Source organism: Sciurus carolinensis, chromosome 3 (assembly GCF_902686445.1).
Source record: "Sciurus carolinensis chromosome 3, mSciCar1.2, whole genome shotgun sequence".
NCBI classification, from domain to species: domain Eukaryota; kingdom Metazoa; phylum Chordata; class Mammalia; order Rodentia; family Sciuridae; genus Sciurus; species Sciurus carolinensis.
In genome coordinates, this window is record NC_062215.1 from 87,128,608 (window position 1) to 87,146,980 (window position 18,373).

The 18,373-nt window shown below is 37.4% G+C and overlaps 1 protein-coding gene across 4 annotated transcripts in view; it reads left to right on the forward strand.

The window, feature by feature from the left end:
- Positions 1-7,792: 7,792 nt before the first annotated feature.
- The window catches only part of Ccnt2 (cyclin T2), a 39,258-nt gene continuing 28,677 nt past the window's right edge, over positions 7,793-18,373 (forward strand). For 3 of the 4 annotated variants that reach the window (XR_007107674.1, XM_047544334.1, XM_047544335.1), the window contains exons 1-2: positions 7,793-7,962; positions 8,769-8,850. Coding sequence is in view for 3 of the 4 variants with exons in the window: in XM_047544334.1 (XP_047400290.1) it covers positions 7,805-7,962; positions 8,769-8,850 (240 nt within the window). In the remaining variant the exon portion in view is untranslated. Of the gene's footprint in view, positions 7,963-8,270; positions 8,429-8,768; positions 8,851-18,373 lie in introns of those variants that run through there. The other variant, XM_047544336.1, reaches the window with a different exon arrangement.

Genomic DNA, 18,373 nt, shown 5'->3' on the forward strand with positions numbered 1-18,373 from the left:
GAGTGAGCAGGGGAAAGACAATAAGGGGGCAACTGAAAACCAGAGCCCCTAACAATAAGCACCTGGAAGTTGGGGCTTATATGTCAAAACCTCTCCCCCAGTATTCATTAAGAAAAACTATTTCTGGACCATGTCATCATTAACTCTTGTAACCAAGTCTTCAGGACCCTCCCTGATCATCAAATTATGTCACAACTCCCATCACCCTGACAGCCAAAACATCAAGACCCTTACAAAGAATACATGACGAGGGCTATTCAAAGGGTAATGAATCAATTAAGGAGGCAGGAAAATTGAGACAAAAACAGGGGAACCCCAAAGCCTTAAAAACTCAAACTCTGAGCATCATAACATTCTCTTTTGGAAGTGGTCCATGCAGTTCCTACACTGTCAAAAGTCAGAAGTTAAATTTAGGCAGGACTCTAGAAACTTCCCTGGGACTCCCATAAAACTGGAGGGCAAGAAGGGTGTGCCATCCTTTGTTGAGAACAGGGTGATGTCTGTGCAGCTAACTGTCTTAATCACCAGGATGCAGGCAGTTGCAACTGCACCCTCAAGAGCCAATACAGCACAAACAGGACTGCTGGGCCCCAGTGCTTATGGAGGTTGTTAAGAGATATTTATCTGAGGAATATACAGCTGCCTAGAAATCTTATCTATCAAGGACAGGGGGGCCTAACCCCAAATCATCTCCTGCATAGTTCGCCCCTTCCCTCCTCCCTTCTTCCTCTAGGACCGTTTAGTTCTGGCGGGACCCAATGAGAATCAAATAGATTAGCAGGACCCAACCAGAGGAGGACTAATGTTTAGTTGCTCAAATGTTAACCAATAACGTACAGGTCTTTGTGTGTGAATGCTTGGAAATCTCTTAAATAGAGGGCTTTCTCACCCCTCGGGCCGCTCCCCACTCAGCCATCGCAGTGGTCTGAGAGGCTGGTTGCAGTCCAGGCTCGAACTTGCAATAAAACCTCGTGTGTCTTGCATTACCGTGTGTGCACTTTGACTCTTTGGGGATCATTTGATATTGGGGACCAGTCAATATTGGACCCTAACACCTTCTCTCTGAGAGGACCCCGTCTCTCTTGAGAATATTCCCTTTTCCCTATTCCTATTGCTCATAAAAGACGCATGTTGGTTACTCTGAATGACATCCAAAACATTTATGGCAAGATCACAAGAATCAGAGGGAAGGGTGGGGGGAGGCTTTGGGACTGCCTCAGTTTCTCAGAAAGCCAGTGTGTAACAGCACTGTGTAGAAAGTTTAAAATAAGGGTTTTGTCCTATAAGAGTGTCAGGGAAAGACTTTTCAAAAGTGTTCCTTAGACACACAAGAGTTAAAAGTAGAGGAGAGGAAAGAGTATTCCAGGTAGAGAGAATATTATAAATTAAAGCCTTGTGGCAAGAAAAATGAGCCACTAGGGATGAAAATGAGAAAGGAATATATATATGTGTATATATATATATATGTTTTATATATATATATATTTTTTGTTGTTGTTGTTGTTGCAGTACTGGGGATCGAACTCAGGGCCTTGTGCTTTGGAGGCAAGCACTCTACCAGCTGAGCTATCTCCCCAGCCCTTGGGAATATATTCTTAATCTAAATTGGCAAGATCATGTAAGGCTGTAGGTTATCTGAGGAATTTTGTGTATCCAAAAGTAGTAAGAATGTTTTTAAGTAGGGGATGACATTAACAAGAGTTGAATTTTGAAAAGACCCACCTGGCTTGCAGGAGAGCTTAAGTAGGATAACTTGGATGGAGGTGATGGTAGAACCAGAGGTAGAGTCCAGAGATTTTTTTTTTTTTTTTTTTTTTTTTTTTTTTTTTTTTTTTGGTGCTGGGGATCAAACCCAGGACCTTGTGCTTTCGAGGCGAGCACTCTACTGACTGAGCCATCTCCCCAGCCCGAGTCCAGAGATTTTAAGGAGAGTCAGTTCAAAGGCCTTCATGATGGGCTAGATATAGGTGAGGATTAGAGGTATCAAAGATGACCCCTGGTTTTCTGACTTGTGTAAATGAAAGTAAATTGCCATTCACTGCAAAAGGCAGAGAGTAAAGACAAAGATTTGAAGGGCAGGAGTGCACATTTGGTTTTCGGACACACTGATTTTTTTTTCTTTTCCTCTTTTTTTTTTTTTTTTGTACTGGGGATTGAACTCATGGACAATTTACCACTAACCTATATCCCCACCCCTTTTAATTGTTTTTTAGACAGGGTTTTGCTAAGTTGCTGAGACTGGCCTTGAACTTGAGATCCTCCTGCCTCAGTCTTCTGAGCTGCTGGGATTATATGTTGTATGTCATCATGCCCAGCTTACACATGCTGAATTTTAAATCTTTTAAGACATACAAACAGTGAAGTTGAGTAGTTGATTATACAATTTTAATTTGCTAGCACATAGTAATGTCTCCATAAACATTTCTTGAACAAAAAAACAATAAACCTAATTTTTAAAAATAGATTTTCCTAAGATGAGCAAAGACAGGAGTTAGAAGTCAATTCTTCTAATTACTGTTGAAATTCCTATGCTGGGAATTCATACATTCTGAGTATAATCCAAATGGCTAGGCCTCATGAATTTATAACTATTGTAATGGTTTGAATCTTCACTATCCTAGTGGTAACTCCTTGGCAGAATGTTTTCCACTCCAATTACTTCTGGGGATCCCCAAATAAAGGCTGTATTTGTCTGTTAGGGCTGCCATAACAGAGTACCACAAACTGGACAGCTTAAATAGAAACTTATTTTCTCACAATTCTGGAGGCTGAAAGTATGAGATCAAGGAAGCAGTAGGGTTAACTTTTCTAAGGCCTCTCTCCTTGGCTAATAAATGGACATCTTCTTCTATCTTCACATGGTCTTCCCTTTGTCTTCATTCTAATTTCTTCCAATGATGCTGGCCATATTAGATTAGAGCCCACCCCATTTACCTCATTTTAACTCTTGAAACACCTTATATTCAAATAGAGTAACATTTTGAGGTGCTAGAATAAGGCTTCAACATATGAATTTTTTTTATTATTGTATACAAATGGGATATATGTTGTTTCTCTATTTGTACATGGAGTCAAGGCATACCATTTGTGTAATCATAAATTTACATAGGGCAATGATGTTTGATTCATTATTTTTTTCCCTTCCCCCCACCCCTCCCACCCCTCTTTTCCCTCTATACAGTCCTTCTTTCCTCCATTCTTACCACCCTCCTTATCCCTAACCCTAAACCTAACCCTAACACTAACCACTCCCACCCCCCATTATATGTCCTCATCTGCTTATCAGCGAGATCATTTGTCCTTTAGTTTTTTGAGATTGGCTTATCTCACTTAGCATGATATTCTCCAATTTCATCCATTTGCCTGCAAATGCCATAATTTTATCATTCTTCATTGCGGAGTAATATTCCATTGTATATATATGCCACAGTTTCTTTATCCATTCATCAACTAAAGGGCATCTAGGTTGGTTCCACAATCTGGCTATGGTGAATTGAGCAGCAATGAACATTGATGTGGCTGTATCTCTGTAGTATAACATATGAATTTTTGAGAGACAAAATTCAGCCTATAACAGATGCTTTATATGTATTCACTCAAACCTGGCAACCTCCATGCCAAGGATACTAATCAGTGATAGCAGACATTCTTCTCAGATGCCACTGACAGCACAGGGTTCTGAGCAAAGGTAAAGAGAATAGCCTTCTCAGTACCATTTTGATTACCTGGCCACAGAAAACAGAGCTCACACAAGAATCTAGAAGAGTCTCCCAAGAAAATTACCTTTTCATCCTTTTCTCTCCTTCCTTATCTACTGCACTTTTCCAAAATATACCTTGAAAAAAAATTACACCACCATCAGATTCCAAAGGAGGCAACCATTATCCAAGCATTCCTTTATTTTCCTTGCACAATACATTTCCCTATCACGCCTAAAAGGAAGCCAGCTTTGGCTCAACCCAATTCATATCACCCATTCAGAAAACCTAAACTTATATTCAAGATAGTCACTTAAGATGAACTGATTAAGATAAATACCATCTTTAAATTTAACTTAGAGACAATTCTAAAGATTTTTTCCAATCAAAACTGAAAGCATTAAGTTGAAGTTTCCATTTCTGACACACAAAAGTTCACAACTTAATTAAAAAATTAGTTCATTTTTGAAGTCAACACAAAAATATGACAAAGTCCAAACAGTTCAAATTGTACCTTGTCTCCCAGTCTCCACCCCCAAAAGAAACCAATTTTACTTTTTTGTTGTTTTGTTTTTCCTAGTCTGATTATACAAATACATATAATAATGTATATATTATGCAATATATATTATATATACTAGCATACAACATACACTATAATATATAGTCATTTTATATATTATAAATATATATAAAATATACATCTTATTTATATATATATTCCTGTTTTTATTTTACCCACAGTAGATTCTTGCTTTTTGGTAGTCATTTCACATATAAGATGTCTCCTTTTTTAAAAAATACATTCAATAAAGTTTATTAAAAACAAAGAGAAACTAGTTTATAAAAGATTGTTTATAATTTCTACTTTTAATGAATTATTAATAACTGCCATTTATTCAAAGTTCAGTAATAGTCAAGGACTGTGATAAGCATTTTATCCATTTAAAACATCACAGTAAAAGCATGTTTGTTACACTAAAATACTTATATGATATATATACATATTTATTTATTTATTTATTTGAGGAGGAAGGACACAGTATTAGGGACTAAACCCAGAAGCCCCCTATTACTGGTCATACCCCCAGTTCTTTTTATTTTGAGCCAAGTTCTCACTAAATTGATGAGGTTGGCCTCGGACTTGTGATCTTCCTGCTTTAGCCTCCCAAGTAGCTGGGATTGCAGATGTGTGCCACCATTCTGGCTGGAAACTGCCTCCTTTCTTTTAATGAGGGAATACTATGAATGAAAATTACATAGATGCACCATGATAATCCAATTCTCAATTAATGAACATCCGTGTTTCAAGTCTTTTACAATTTCAAACTGCTGCTAAGAATATACTATGACATATGTTGAGCATCTTTTCATATGCTATTTTGCTGTGTCTTTTTTCTGAAGTGTCCATTCGGATCTTTCACCCATTTTTAAATTGGGTTGTTTTCTTATTGTTAAGATTTTTTTTGGGGGTGCATTTTAATTATACATAATAGTGGGTTGAGTTTTAAGAGATCTTTGCATATTTTAGATACAAATTCTTTATCAGGTGTTCTGAAAATATTTCCTCCTGGTATTTTCATCTTAAAAGTTTTTTCTTTCACAGAATAGAGCCTTTATTTGAATGAAGAACAACTTATCAATTTTTTCTTTCATAGATTGTGCTTTTTGTATCGTACCTTAAACTTCATTGACAAATGTGGAGTCGCCTACATTTTCCCTGTTATCTTCTAGAAGTTTTGCATTTTACATTTAGTTCTATGATCCACTTTGAGTTAACTCTTATAAAAGGTGTATTAGATTTTTTTTTTTAATGGATGTCCAGTTGTTCCAGCACTATTTGTTTAAAAGATTCCTTACTCCCTTGAATTACCTTAATTCCTTTGTCATACATTGGTTGACTATTTGTGTGGCTATTCTTTTACCATCACCACCTCAATTATTAGTCTAACTTTGAAGTCAGGCAGGCAGTGTCAGTCCAATGTGCTCTTCAATACTGCCTTGGCTATTGTGTCTTTTGACTTTCCATATAAACTTTAAAATCATTTTTGTCAATATCTGCAAAAGTACTTCCTGGAATTTTGATTGGGATTGCACTGAATTTACATATGTAAATATCAAGTTGGGAATAGACATCTAAATTTGAGTTTTGTAATCCATGAGCCAGTACATCCTTCCAGTTTTTAGATATTTGATTTCTATCATCAGTTTTGTAGTTTTCTGCATATAAATCTTATACATATTTTAGATTCATAACCTACTTATACTTTGGGGGAGGGAGTACATTTGTAAATGGCATAGTGCTTTTTATTTTGTTTATTAAGTTTTGTGTTGGTGCCAGGGATTGAAACCAGGGGCACTTAACCTCAGCCACATCCCCAGCCTTTTTTTTTAATTTTGAAACAGGGCTCATTAAGTTGGTGAGACTGGCTTTGAACTTCTGATCCTCCCACTTCAGCCTCCCAACCCACTGGATTAGACATGCACCACTGCCTGTAATTTCAAATTTCAATTATTTATTGCTGGTATACAGGAATGCAATTGACCTTTTGCATATTAAGCTGATATCCTAAAATATCCTGATATCCTAAAATCTCGCTATCATTGCAAGATTAATTGCAAAAGTGATTATTATTTCTTTGAAATATTCTAAATCAGCAGTTATGTCATCTGTGTAAAGACTGACTTATTTTTCAATCTCCACATTATTTCCATGTCTTATTGTATTAGCTAAGACATTCAGTACAATCATGAGAGTAGTCCAGAGAAGGGACATTCTTGCCTTCTCCTGGATCTCTGGGGGAAAGAATCTATTTTCTCATCATAAAGTATTATGTGTGGCTGTAGGTGGTTTTTTTTTTTTTTTTTTTTAGATGCTCTTAACCAAGTTCTGTATTCCTGCTTATTAATTATAAATGGGTGATGAAGGCAGGCACTTTTAAGACGTTGCTTTAAATAAATCTAGGAACTTCTAAGTAACATAAGATCTAAGGCCAGTAAGAAATTAAGTTATTTAGCCAACTGTCCCTAATAACCGCCTACTATAATCAAATCAGTGTTATAGCACAATGGAGGCAGATACTGCCCTCGGCTGAGCATAGAAGCCCCAAAACAATGACAAACAAAAGCCTGGAGCTTTAATCAGGAGCTCACAAGTTCTATGGCATTTTCTCATAGAGACAGAAGTGGATTAATCAACAGGTGTGTGAGATGTTTCTTTTTCAGATACTGAAGACCAACCTTTGGGTAACATTTTCACTCAATTCCTCTTGCATCATTCACTTTCCCCACCCTTTTCTCGCAGAAACCACAGCGCAGTTTAAAAACACACTCCCATTTCTGACCTCAAGACCTAATTTAGAGAGTCAGCACCTCCAGTTAACTGCGTATTTGGCAAGTATTTTAAAAAACACAAGGTATGCGGCGTGGGTTTTGGGCGGTGGGGGTACTCAAGCGCGAACAAACGTAGAACATTATTTCCTCTGCACTCATTTCTACCTAGCTTTTTCCCAGAGCCGTCCCTTGGGCGAAGGCTCTCCGTGGACACTGGAGTCACTCGGCTACGAAAATAAACAGACCAACCCGAAAGGAAAATGGAGGATACGGCATGCGATAGCGACAGAAAAAGCTTTTCTGCTCTTAAAGGAGGAGGGTCAGATTCCAGGAAGAAACCTCCCGGCCTTCGGAGTCCACGCCCAGGGCTCACCGCGCAGCCGCCCGCCCGCCTCTCTTTTCACCCAACCGGAGTTCAGCCACTTCCACCCACTGCCCTCCGCTCCGCCAATCCCTAACCCGGCATGCATCACGCCGACCTTTTCCTTCCTAGTGACCCCCACCTTCGGCGCCTCCCAATGACAAGTGGCGCAGAGCATTGTGGTCCCGCGCGCAGGAGCGAGGTCGGGGGCAGGAAAAAGAAAGCAAAAGACTTGGGCGAGCCGGTAGGGCGGTCCCCGCGCACGCGCACGGGCGGAGGCGGGGGGTGGAAAAGGGGGCGGTGCGTGGCCTACGGCGAGCGGAGTGGGGCGGGGTCGCGCGGCCTTGGCGGGGAGTCCGCGAGCCGGGAGGGGAGGGGGGTGGGTGAGGGAGCGGGCGGAGGAGGAAGTGTCATGGCGTCGGGCCGTGGAGGTTCTTCTCGCTGGTTCTTTACTCGGGAACAGCTGGAGAACACGCCGAGCCGCCGCTGCGGAGTGGAGGCTGATAAAGAGCTCTCGTACCGCCAGCAGGCGGCCAACCTCATCCAGGACATGGGACAGCGTCTCAATGTGTATCCTTTCCTGTTCTTGGCCTTTTCGCCCCTCACGCCCTGTCTCCCTCGCCGGGTTGCCGGGCCTGGTGTCCCGCGAACATGGCGCCGCCGCCTTGGCCTTCTGTGGGCCTTGGCTGTGCCGTGAGTGAGGGGAAGCTTAAGGCTCGGGCAGTCGCGAGAAGGCAGTGGACGAGGGGAGGGATAGAGAGAAGCAGAGGAACGCAGGCCGGCAGGTTGCGTTGTGTAATCTGTTTGGGGCAGCGCGTGGTGGCGGCAGGGAATGGGAGTGCCTCTCTGGCGGGAGCGGAGTCTGAGGTTTATCGAAGGAAAGGGGCGGCTCCTTCGACGTCTCCCGTTGCCAGAAGGGGTTGAGAGGTGGGAAGGCTGAGCGATAGGAAGGCTTGAACATTCTCGGAGGCCTTACTTCGCGCTCCTCTCCGGCTCGATGGCGGTTCTCTTGTGCCTTGGAAGCGCACTACTGGAGGTCTTTATGTTCTTGGCGTGGTTTTGTAGGAGTGTGTGTGCGCGCGCATTTCAACTGCTTAATTTTTTTGTTGTAGCCACTAATAAATAGTTGAGCGCTCTCGTAATAGTAAAATTAGGGTGAAGTGCTCAGCAGGTATTATTTTTGGTATTTATTTGGCATCAAGCCTATTCCCTTTCCCCTCCCCCCCTCAGGCTTTTATTTATTTCCTGTTTTGGGTTTGGTTTTGAGTGAATTGGAAGCACTAGAAAAGGATTTTAGATAGTGATTTTTCCATCAAAATTGTTTTGGAAATGAGATGTTGTTTTTCTCAGATTATTTCCTAAATGTAACATTCCAGCTCTCAACTTACAATAAACACTGCGATTGTTTATATGCACAGGTTTTATATGCACCATTCTTTCACCAAATTCAGTAGAAATGTAAGTACTATTTTATTGTCTGTTTTTACTGCTATCAAAATTTAAATCGAACAGAAACAAAAAGTTAGTTGGTCATTGATTTTACTGTTGAACTTAGTGTTCCGAATTAACGGTAAAAGTAAATAACGTGGTGAACGTTTTGCTTCAAATTAGGTTTCTTTGTGTTTTAAAATTTTATAATGAATTAAAGGCACTGTGATAGGCCCTGCGAGGCCTTTTAAGCTGAAAAATAAGAAACATTTGTCTCGGGGTTAATACTTCGACTTTCTTTATTTAAATTTTATATTTTACATTTGAATACGTTGAGTAATCATTGTGTAGACTGTTCATTCAGTGATAAATCTTAATTTTATTGGACTCTTGCAAATATTGGAAACTGGGATTAATTTAGTTACTCCTTTGAAGTGACACTGAAAGCTAGCTGTTAAGGAAAATTCTTCATTTACCAATGATTTCTTAAGATGTCACAATTTCTGTTTATCGTACATTAGTAATAGTTGTCTCCTTAATTAAGCATTAAGTTGACTGAAATGTCAAATTCTTGCTTCAAGTATTCTGTGTCAGGAGTATGTTCATATAGGTTAATTTTGATGGAAAACTTGGCACTGGAATACTAAGGTACTTATTTCTTTTCAGAATAACGTGTGTTGCACTTGTTAGTCAAGGGAAAAAATGCATATTGTTTAGAATGTTTAACCCTGGCTTAATTTTCACTGTTTTTTTTTTGTTGTTTGTTTGTTTGTTTTTGTGGTGCTGGGGATCAAACCCAGGGCCTTGTGCTTGCAAGGCAAGCACTCTATCGACTGAGCTATCTCCCAAGCCCCACTATGTTTATTTTTTACTCTCTTTCCTATTATTTTCTGAATACTAGTCTTGAAAAATGTGTGTCGGAGACCTTAACCACTATTTTGGAGTCATTAGGACCTCTTTTGCTAAGAAAACAGTCTTAGGGTCCTTGAGAATGTTATTTTAGAAAGATAGTTTAAATTGATTCCTGCTTCTTGCTCTTCTGATCAGAAATCTAATTTGGTTTATCAAATTGATTTATCTTGAATAGTACGTGTAGACTTGGGTCTCTTGCAGTTCCCTTTATTTCTATGCTTCCTCTTAAATCTGTGATTCTTGCTTTGTTGATTCCCGTTTCCTGATTATTTTTTTAGGTATGACTCTTAAGTTAGTGAATAATGTTGAGGAGGAAAAAGGAGATTAGGAATAACACTTAGATTAAAGGAATTACATTTTTATTTAAATTATCTCCAACAAAGGCAGTAGGGAACTAATGAATACTAACATAAATTTTGCTATTCTTAAGTAGTCATGGATAATGCTGGTAAAAATTAAAAGTCAAAGTAAGTTCTGGAAATTCTTCATACAGTTATAGATGTCCCATTTGGTGAATTGGGTTTACTTTTCTGCTTCCAGTAAATGATCATCTCATCACGTCTTCACTTTTTTTTTAAGCTTTTCCTTATTAACAATTTGTCTTTATGACCTGGTTGGTGTGCTTTCAAACAGATATCTTGCTGAAGGCCAGGCCAAAATTCACAACTTTAAATTGATTGGTAAGGCCTACGTCATTTTTATTCTAGCTTTCACTGTTTTATTTAAATGACATTATTCAGTAAATAGCCAAAACATTTTTTTTATTCTTATTCATGTCTTATGTGTATATGATGATAAATTCAGCATTTTATATTTAATTGTCATCAGCAAGATTGAAATCTTAGGTTAATTTGTTTTGCAAAGTATCATTGCATCCTTCATATAATACTTGTTCTTTTTACCTTCATTATTATAGTCTCAAAAGTGATTTTAATGTTAGTGTTTGTGTATTTGAATCAATTTCACAACCTTACTCTTTTGTGCACCCCTCTCCCCCATCCTTTAGGGTAAAAGAGGTGTCTCAAACTGAATATGAGTTGGGCTTAAATTCATATTCACCCACATCATTGGGAAGATTTTTTTTTTAGAGGGTTATAATCAAATGTCAGTGGATTTACAGAAGCATGAATTTTCACATAGCATACTGAACACCATTTAGTAAATTGGACTTGTGGAATAACAAGCTTAGATTTTAAGATGCTAGAACAAACTGTCAAGTGTTAAATATAATTGTCGCTTCATTTTATTTTCCCACATAAACAAATTTGTAAAAGAACCCTGTAAGTGAAGTGCTATTGTATTTAAGAATAAAATCATTATCAGCCTGTGTTGCTGACCCACTGTCTTTTTTATCATTTTGTTTTTTTGTTAGTTCTCTTATAGAATTGAGTCACTATCAAAAGTAAATGGCTTTTCATCAGTAGCCTGATTGGGTAAATCTACCCTTTGTTTACTGAGTGCAGAGAGGCTTATGTAATTGCAATTAATAATTAAAGAGCAGATTTTCTAGATCATACTTAAGATAGGTCTAGGAAAGTATAAAGGCCCTGGGACTGATAGTGCCTCCAAGGTATAAACTGAGGGTTGAGCATCCTCAGCAGGTTTTGTTTTTTTGGTGGTGCTGAGGATTGAACTCAGAGCTTGCACATGCTAGACAAATGTGATGCCCGCTGAGCTACATCCCCAGTCCCCTCCAGCATCACTCTTAGTAGTAGATATTGACTCAGTCTCTCTTACAGACTCTTAGTTAATTTGGTTAGTCAAGTTTATGATGGTATTTGTTTCTTTTTTTCTTTTTTGTATTATTGGGGGTTGAACCCAAGGTCTCACATGTGCTAGGCAAGCACTCTGAGCTAATCCTCAAAACTTTTATTTTGAGACTGTCTTGCCAAGTTGCTGGGCTGGCCTTTGACTTGCCATCTTCCTGTCTACGCCTCTTGAATAACTGGAATTTCAGTCATGTACCACTACACCCAGTAAATTTTCCTTAAAAAAATTTTTTTTTTGGCGGGGCACGGGGAGATACTGGGGCTTGAACCCAGAGGCACTTTACCACTGAGCTACGTCCCCAACCCTTTTTCTATATTTAATTTTAAGACAAGATCTCACTAAGTTGCTTAGGGCCTCTCTAAGTTGTTGACGCTGACCTTGAACTTGTGATCATCCTGCCTCAGCCTCCTAAACCACTGGAATTAAAATGTATGCACCACTATGTTCAGATAAGTCCAGTGAATTCTCTTAAGTATTTCTAAGTATTTATGTTTTTCTGCTGTCATAGCACTTCTCCATTTGATGTACTTTATTTTCCTTAAAAGGATTGCCTATTTCTTGAGTTGAGCAATTAGCACTACAGATAATATGCACATTTTAAATGTATTATGGTTCTGTTTAAGAGCCCAAGAGTACATGATGAGTAAAGGACAGCATTTGGGGTTAATGATATTAAGAAATGACTATAATGGTTAGTGAGAATGCATGTGATCTGTGTCATATATGAGTTTCATTTTATGCATGTAAATTAGTTTGGTCCCTTGTTGCACATAGGTAGATTTGTATTTGTGCAAATATTTGATTTTCACTTTTTGCTCACAATTTTTGTTTCTCAGTTAACTTGGCTCTTGAGTAGTGAATATCATTGGAAATTTAAAGATAATCTGGCATTCTTTTCTTTCCCTATAAAGACTTCAGTGATATCTGAGGAAGGATTTTTAAAAAAATCTATCAAGAGAAGTGTGTACCTCCTGTTCTGTCTGATAGAAGCTACTTGATAGAATGTAAGGGCAGGGTTTTTGTTTGTTAGTTTTTCTTTTACTCGCTTACATTACTGCTGCCTAGAAGGCTACCTCACATAGAGAAAATAGTCTGCATTTTCCTAATACACCTTTTCCACATAGATGCATTTAGAATGTTTTTTTAATTGAAAATTATTATAGGCATATGGCAAATGAAAACAGTAGAAAGGGGATTAGGTGTAGCTGCTTTTGGGGTAGTTTTTGTTTTGTTTTTGTATTTGGTACCAGAGATTGAACTCAGTGGTGCTTAACCACTGAACCATATCCCAGCCCTCTTTTATTTTTTTTGTGAGACAGGTTTTCGCAAAGTTGCTTAGGGCCTAAGTTCCTAAGTTTGAACTTGTGATCCCTGCCTCAGCCTCCAGAGCTGCTGGGTTACAGGTGTAAATTTGAAAATGTTTATATTGAAACGCTTTGATTCATCTACTGTATTGAAACCCAGTGGTGCACATATCATCTACAATAAATATTTGCTTCTTGCTCTATATTTAATACCTCTTAAAGATATAATTCACATAGCTTATGTTTCACCTGTTGAAAATTTGTGACTCTGGGCTTTTTTAATATATTTGGACTTGTACCTCAATTTCAGAAGTTGTTATCACCTCAGAAAGAAACCCCACACCCACTCACCATCTCTGTCCATCTCTGTCCATTCTTTCCCTTAGCCTATTTGGACATTTCATATAAATGGAATCATACAATATGTAGTCCCTTGTGACTTTTTTCACTTAATATAATGCTTTTCAAAGTTCACCTGTATTGTAGCATGTATCAGTACATCACATATTTTTCTTGCTGAACCACTCATTCCACAGTCTGAATGGACAACATTTTATATATCTGTTCATCAGTTGGCGGACATTTGTGTTGTTACTAGACTTTGGCTGTTAGGAATATTGTAACTCTGAATATTGATACATATGTTTTGCTTTCTCTTGGGTTCATACCCAGGAGAATTGCTGGATCATATACTAGACCCCAGTAATCTTGAATAACTTCCTCATTATCTATTATTAGAGGATATTCCAGGTCCTTGTTAATTTTTTCTGCTCCAAAAAATTTCAAAGCCAAAATTAGCCATTTCTTTATGAAAATCTGCTATCAGTAGAATAGAAGAAGACTACAACCCAGGCACTAGTGATCTTTATCGTTACTTGTTAGTCACTGGTTTTAGCCATTTTCAATGGACATAGCTAGGAAATACATACTGTGGTGTACACACATATACACATACATCCATATAGAGTAAAGATATGTATATGTTTGTTCACCTTGTTGATAAATACTATTCATTTACACATTTAAGTGTATTATGACATGTACATTGTACTATGTATTATAAGTAATCTAGAGGTGATTTAAAGTATGCAGAAAGGTATGCATAGGTTATGTTCGGTTACTACATTATTTTATTTGTAAGGGACTTGAGCATCTGTGGATGTGGTTATGTGGGGGAGAGTATACTAGAATGAAGTATTTAAAATACCTTATTGAGGGTGGGGGAGAGTGATGTTGTATTTGCCTGGGCCATAGCTAAGTGGTAGAGTGCCTGTGTGTGAGATTTCTAGGTTCAGTTTCCATAAAAATGAAGTATCTCATAAGTTCATTCTGTTTCAAGGCAGCGGACTTTTTATACATAACATTTTTTGTATTATATCTCAGTCACCTTTCTTTCACATCAGAAATCCTGTTTCTCAAATAGAACTTGAGTATTCTATAATCAATCATTAATAACTTAAATCATCCCACAGGGCCCAACTAAGTCTCAGAACAATAGTAGTACCTACCACCACCATTATAATTACTGAGTACAATTCAGTGTTTTTGTGACTGTTACCAGTTCTTATGCTGAAGTCTCTATTTTGATTTTTTCTCTTTTTGAAGTTCATGGAAACAGTTTTCTCTTAAATTTGCATATTGATAATAGTTTGTGTTCTTCATACTGAAGATTAGATTTGTGTTTATAAAATTCTTGACTATACATTCTTTCCTTGGATATTTTAAATATGTTACTGCTGTTTTTTCCCCCTCACATAAAGCATTGCCAACAGTTTGGTGATCTAATTCTCTTTAAATTGTTTTTCCCTAAGCAGTCAAAGGATTTAAAATCAGTAAATTTACCATAATATATCTTGATGGTGGTTCTACTCAGGTGCATTGTGTATTTTTTTCACTACGTGATTTCAAATCTAACTCCTGTTATTTTGTGCTTTAATTGTTGTTTAATCATCTACTAGTTTGGAAGTACATTGTAATTCTAAATTTTTTAATGTGGCAAAGTGCACATAAATAACCATTTTAACCATTTTTAAGTGTACAATTCATTGGTACTAAATATATTCACCTGCTGTGTAACCACCACCACTATCATCTGCACAACTTTTTCTTCACAAACTGGAGCTGTGCCTGTTAAACAGCTTCCCATCTCTTCCTGCCCTCAGCCCTCTGTAACCATGAATTTATCTTTTATAAGTGGCTATCCGTGAATTGACTATTTTAAGCAGAATCAAGTAATTGTCCTTTTGTGTCTTTACTTTACTTAGCATGTTTGTTCATCCATGTCTTAATGTTAGAATTTCCTTTTTTCTGCAAATAATGCTGCTGTGAGTATGGGTAGACAATTAGCTATTCAGGGACTTGCTTTTGATTCTTTTGAATATATAGCCAGAAGTGAACTTGCTGGATTATAGAATTCTACTTTTAATTTTTTTAGAAATTTACCATATTGTAGCATTTTACATTTCCACCAGCAGTGTACTAACATTTGTATCTTCTTTGGAGAAATGTTAATCAAGGTCCTTTGTCCATCTTTTAGTTGAGTTGTTTGTTGTTGAGTTGTTATTTATATATACATTTCTTTTCAGGTATATGATTTGCATATATTTTCTCCCATTCCGTGGACTTTTTGCCCTTTTTTATGCACAGAAGGCTTTAATTTTGATGAAAGCAATTTATTTTTTCTTATTGTTACCTATGCATGTGGTTTTATTCATGATACCATTCCCAAATCCAATGTCAATGTCATTTTTCTCTGTTTTCTTAGAAGAGTTTATAGTTTTAATTCTTATGTTTATCTTTTTGGTTTGCTTTTAGTTAGTTTTTGTATATGTAAGGTTGGTAAGGTTCCAGCTCATTCTTTTGCATGTGAATATCCAATTTTCCCACCACCATTTCTTTTTTGAAAATAATTCTAGTGATTTTGTTGCTTTAAATAGAAGGCACATCACTGCTAATTTATCTTTATACTATCCTTGTATGAGCTAAATATTCTTCTGTTATACATTTTTGTAATTAGCTTTCCTGGACTTTAATAAGATGTGCTCCTGTCTTTCTAATCTCACAGCCTCCTTTTTTTATTTTCATGTACTATTTTAAAATGTGAAGATTTGCTTTTTCCCATTTTTATCTTCTGTTGTGCTTATCCTGCCAGTTGTGCTTTTGCTCCCACAAGTTTCTCTTCAGTGCAAGTCCTGGAAAACAACCTTGGGAGATCATTTTCAAAACTTAATAGATGTTAATTTAAACCATTTAAGCTTTACTGTAGGTCTCTTTCATCCACCCACTTCTTGGACTGGCAAAATTTCTCTCAATTTAGTCTCTTATATTGGCCTGCCATGATTTCATGTGAACACCTTTGACCCTTGAGGTTCTTCTGTCATTGGGTTCAACATATGCCCTTTTATCACTCTTTGCTTCTTGCTACACAGGTGCTAGGTATTGTGACTCTATAGTACCCTATTTTTGTCCTTACCCATTTGTATTTTGGATTTTGGATTTCCTAGGAATGCCCTGTAATGTGATTGGGTTGTAAGTATTTGTGGGAATTTTGATTTTGTTATCTTGTTGCTCTGTTTTTCTGTGGGAATTTAGAATTGCCTTTGCCACCACCTTTAGAAGATTTATTAAAGGTTTATGCTTGGTCAGCTATCTTCATTATTGTCTTCTGTGTGTGTGGTAGTAGAGAGTGAACCCAGGGATGTTTTACCATTGAGCTATATCCCCAGCCCTTTTTACTTTTCTCTTGAGACAAGCTCTCACTAAGTAGCTGAGCCTGGCAATCCTTGCAATCCTCCTTCCTCAGCCTCCTGAGTCACTGGAAATACAGGTGTGACCCAGCTTCAGTCATGTTCAGTGATAAACTAATTTCTGGTGACACTACAGTAGGCTATCATTTCAATGTACCTAAATAAGACTGCATGACTGATGTGATCCTACAGTATGTACAATCAGAAAAATGAGAAATTATACTCCATTATATATGGTTCATCAAAATGCATAAATGCATTCTACTGTCATGTATAACTAATTAGAACAAATAAAATTTTTTAAGAAAGAAAAACTTAGAAGGGGGTGCCTAGTACCTATTGAACACTTAGGAAGGGCTTGGTGCTTTTACATATACAATCTCTTTCAAGTCTGAAGTATTAAAAATTCCCATTTCTCATCTGCAGATACTGCAATTCAGAGGTGATTACATGTCCAGTATCACACATCTAGCTAATCGTCTGAACTGAACTGGTTCTGCCTGGCTCTAAAATCCATGCACTTTGATTATATTTCCTTCCACTCCTTCCTCTCTTTCTTTCTTTCTGAGGTAAATTTTATATACAGTAAATTGCACAAATCATAAATGTACAGCTTATGAACCACATTCACACAACACACAATTTTCACACAGATTAAAATATAGAACATTTATAATACCACAGAAAACTGTCATGTCCCTTCCATTTCATATCCTTCCAAAGGAAACTACTATTCCAGTATCTGTCATATATACTAATTTTGCTGTTTGGACCAAATACATTCATATAGTTTTGTTTTGTTTTGGTTTTGGTTTTGTTTTTTTAAGGGCTTCAGGAACCTATGTTTTTAGTGTAGCAACTGTTCATTCTTTTTTCATTATTGTGTAATGTTCTATTGTATAACTATCTCAATTTTAGTTATTCTGCTGTCAATAAATATTTGTATTAAAAGAAATGTACTTAATAGGTGTAAATCCTTCTAGGAAAGTGAAGTTGATTTTCCTTTTTTGGGCTTTTTTAAGGAATTTCTAAGTCACTTGAAGTTTTTCCATTAAATAAGGAAGGTGATCTGTCTGGGAGAGTTCACTTATTCATAGATAAGATATTACAAAGCACAAATCAGTTTTTTCTCAAACTGATTCTGAAAACAACTGAGAAAATTTCCCAAAAGTTTTTGTTGTTGTTGTTGTGGTTTTTGTTTTTTTTGGCACAGGGGAACCAGTGATCGAACTCAAGGACTCCCAACTACTGAGCCACATCCCCAACCCTTTTTTGTATTTTATTTAGAGACAGGGTCACACTGAGTTTCTTGGCACCTCACTTTTGCCAAGGCTGTATTTGAACACGCGATCCTCCTGCCTCAGCCTCCTGAGCCATTCGCATTACAGGCATGTACCACAGTGCTCTTGTCTGCCTAATTACAGACGGAGTGTAGTGACTCTTTTGTCTTAATGACCATTTCCCATTTGACCTAGAATTGAGAAAAAATTTTTTTTCCATTTTGGGGGCCAAATCCGGGGCCTTGCACATGCTAGGCAAGTGCTCTACTACTGAACTACGCCCCAGTTTAAGAAATAATTTTCCATTTTGTGATGCTGTGGCAGAATGAGTTAGGTAATTCATATGAATAGAAATTTATTGCCTTGCAGTTCCAGAAATTGTAAAGTCTAAGATCTAGGATTCAACATCTAGCTAGGGCCTTCCTACTGAAGATCACATGGTAAAAGGGCAAGAGAGTAAACCCACATCCCCAGCCCTTTATATAATGGTATTAACATCTATTTGTAAGGGCTAATTTTCAAGCCTTCATGACTTAAAACA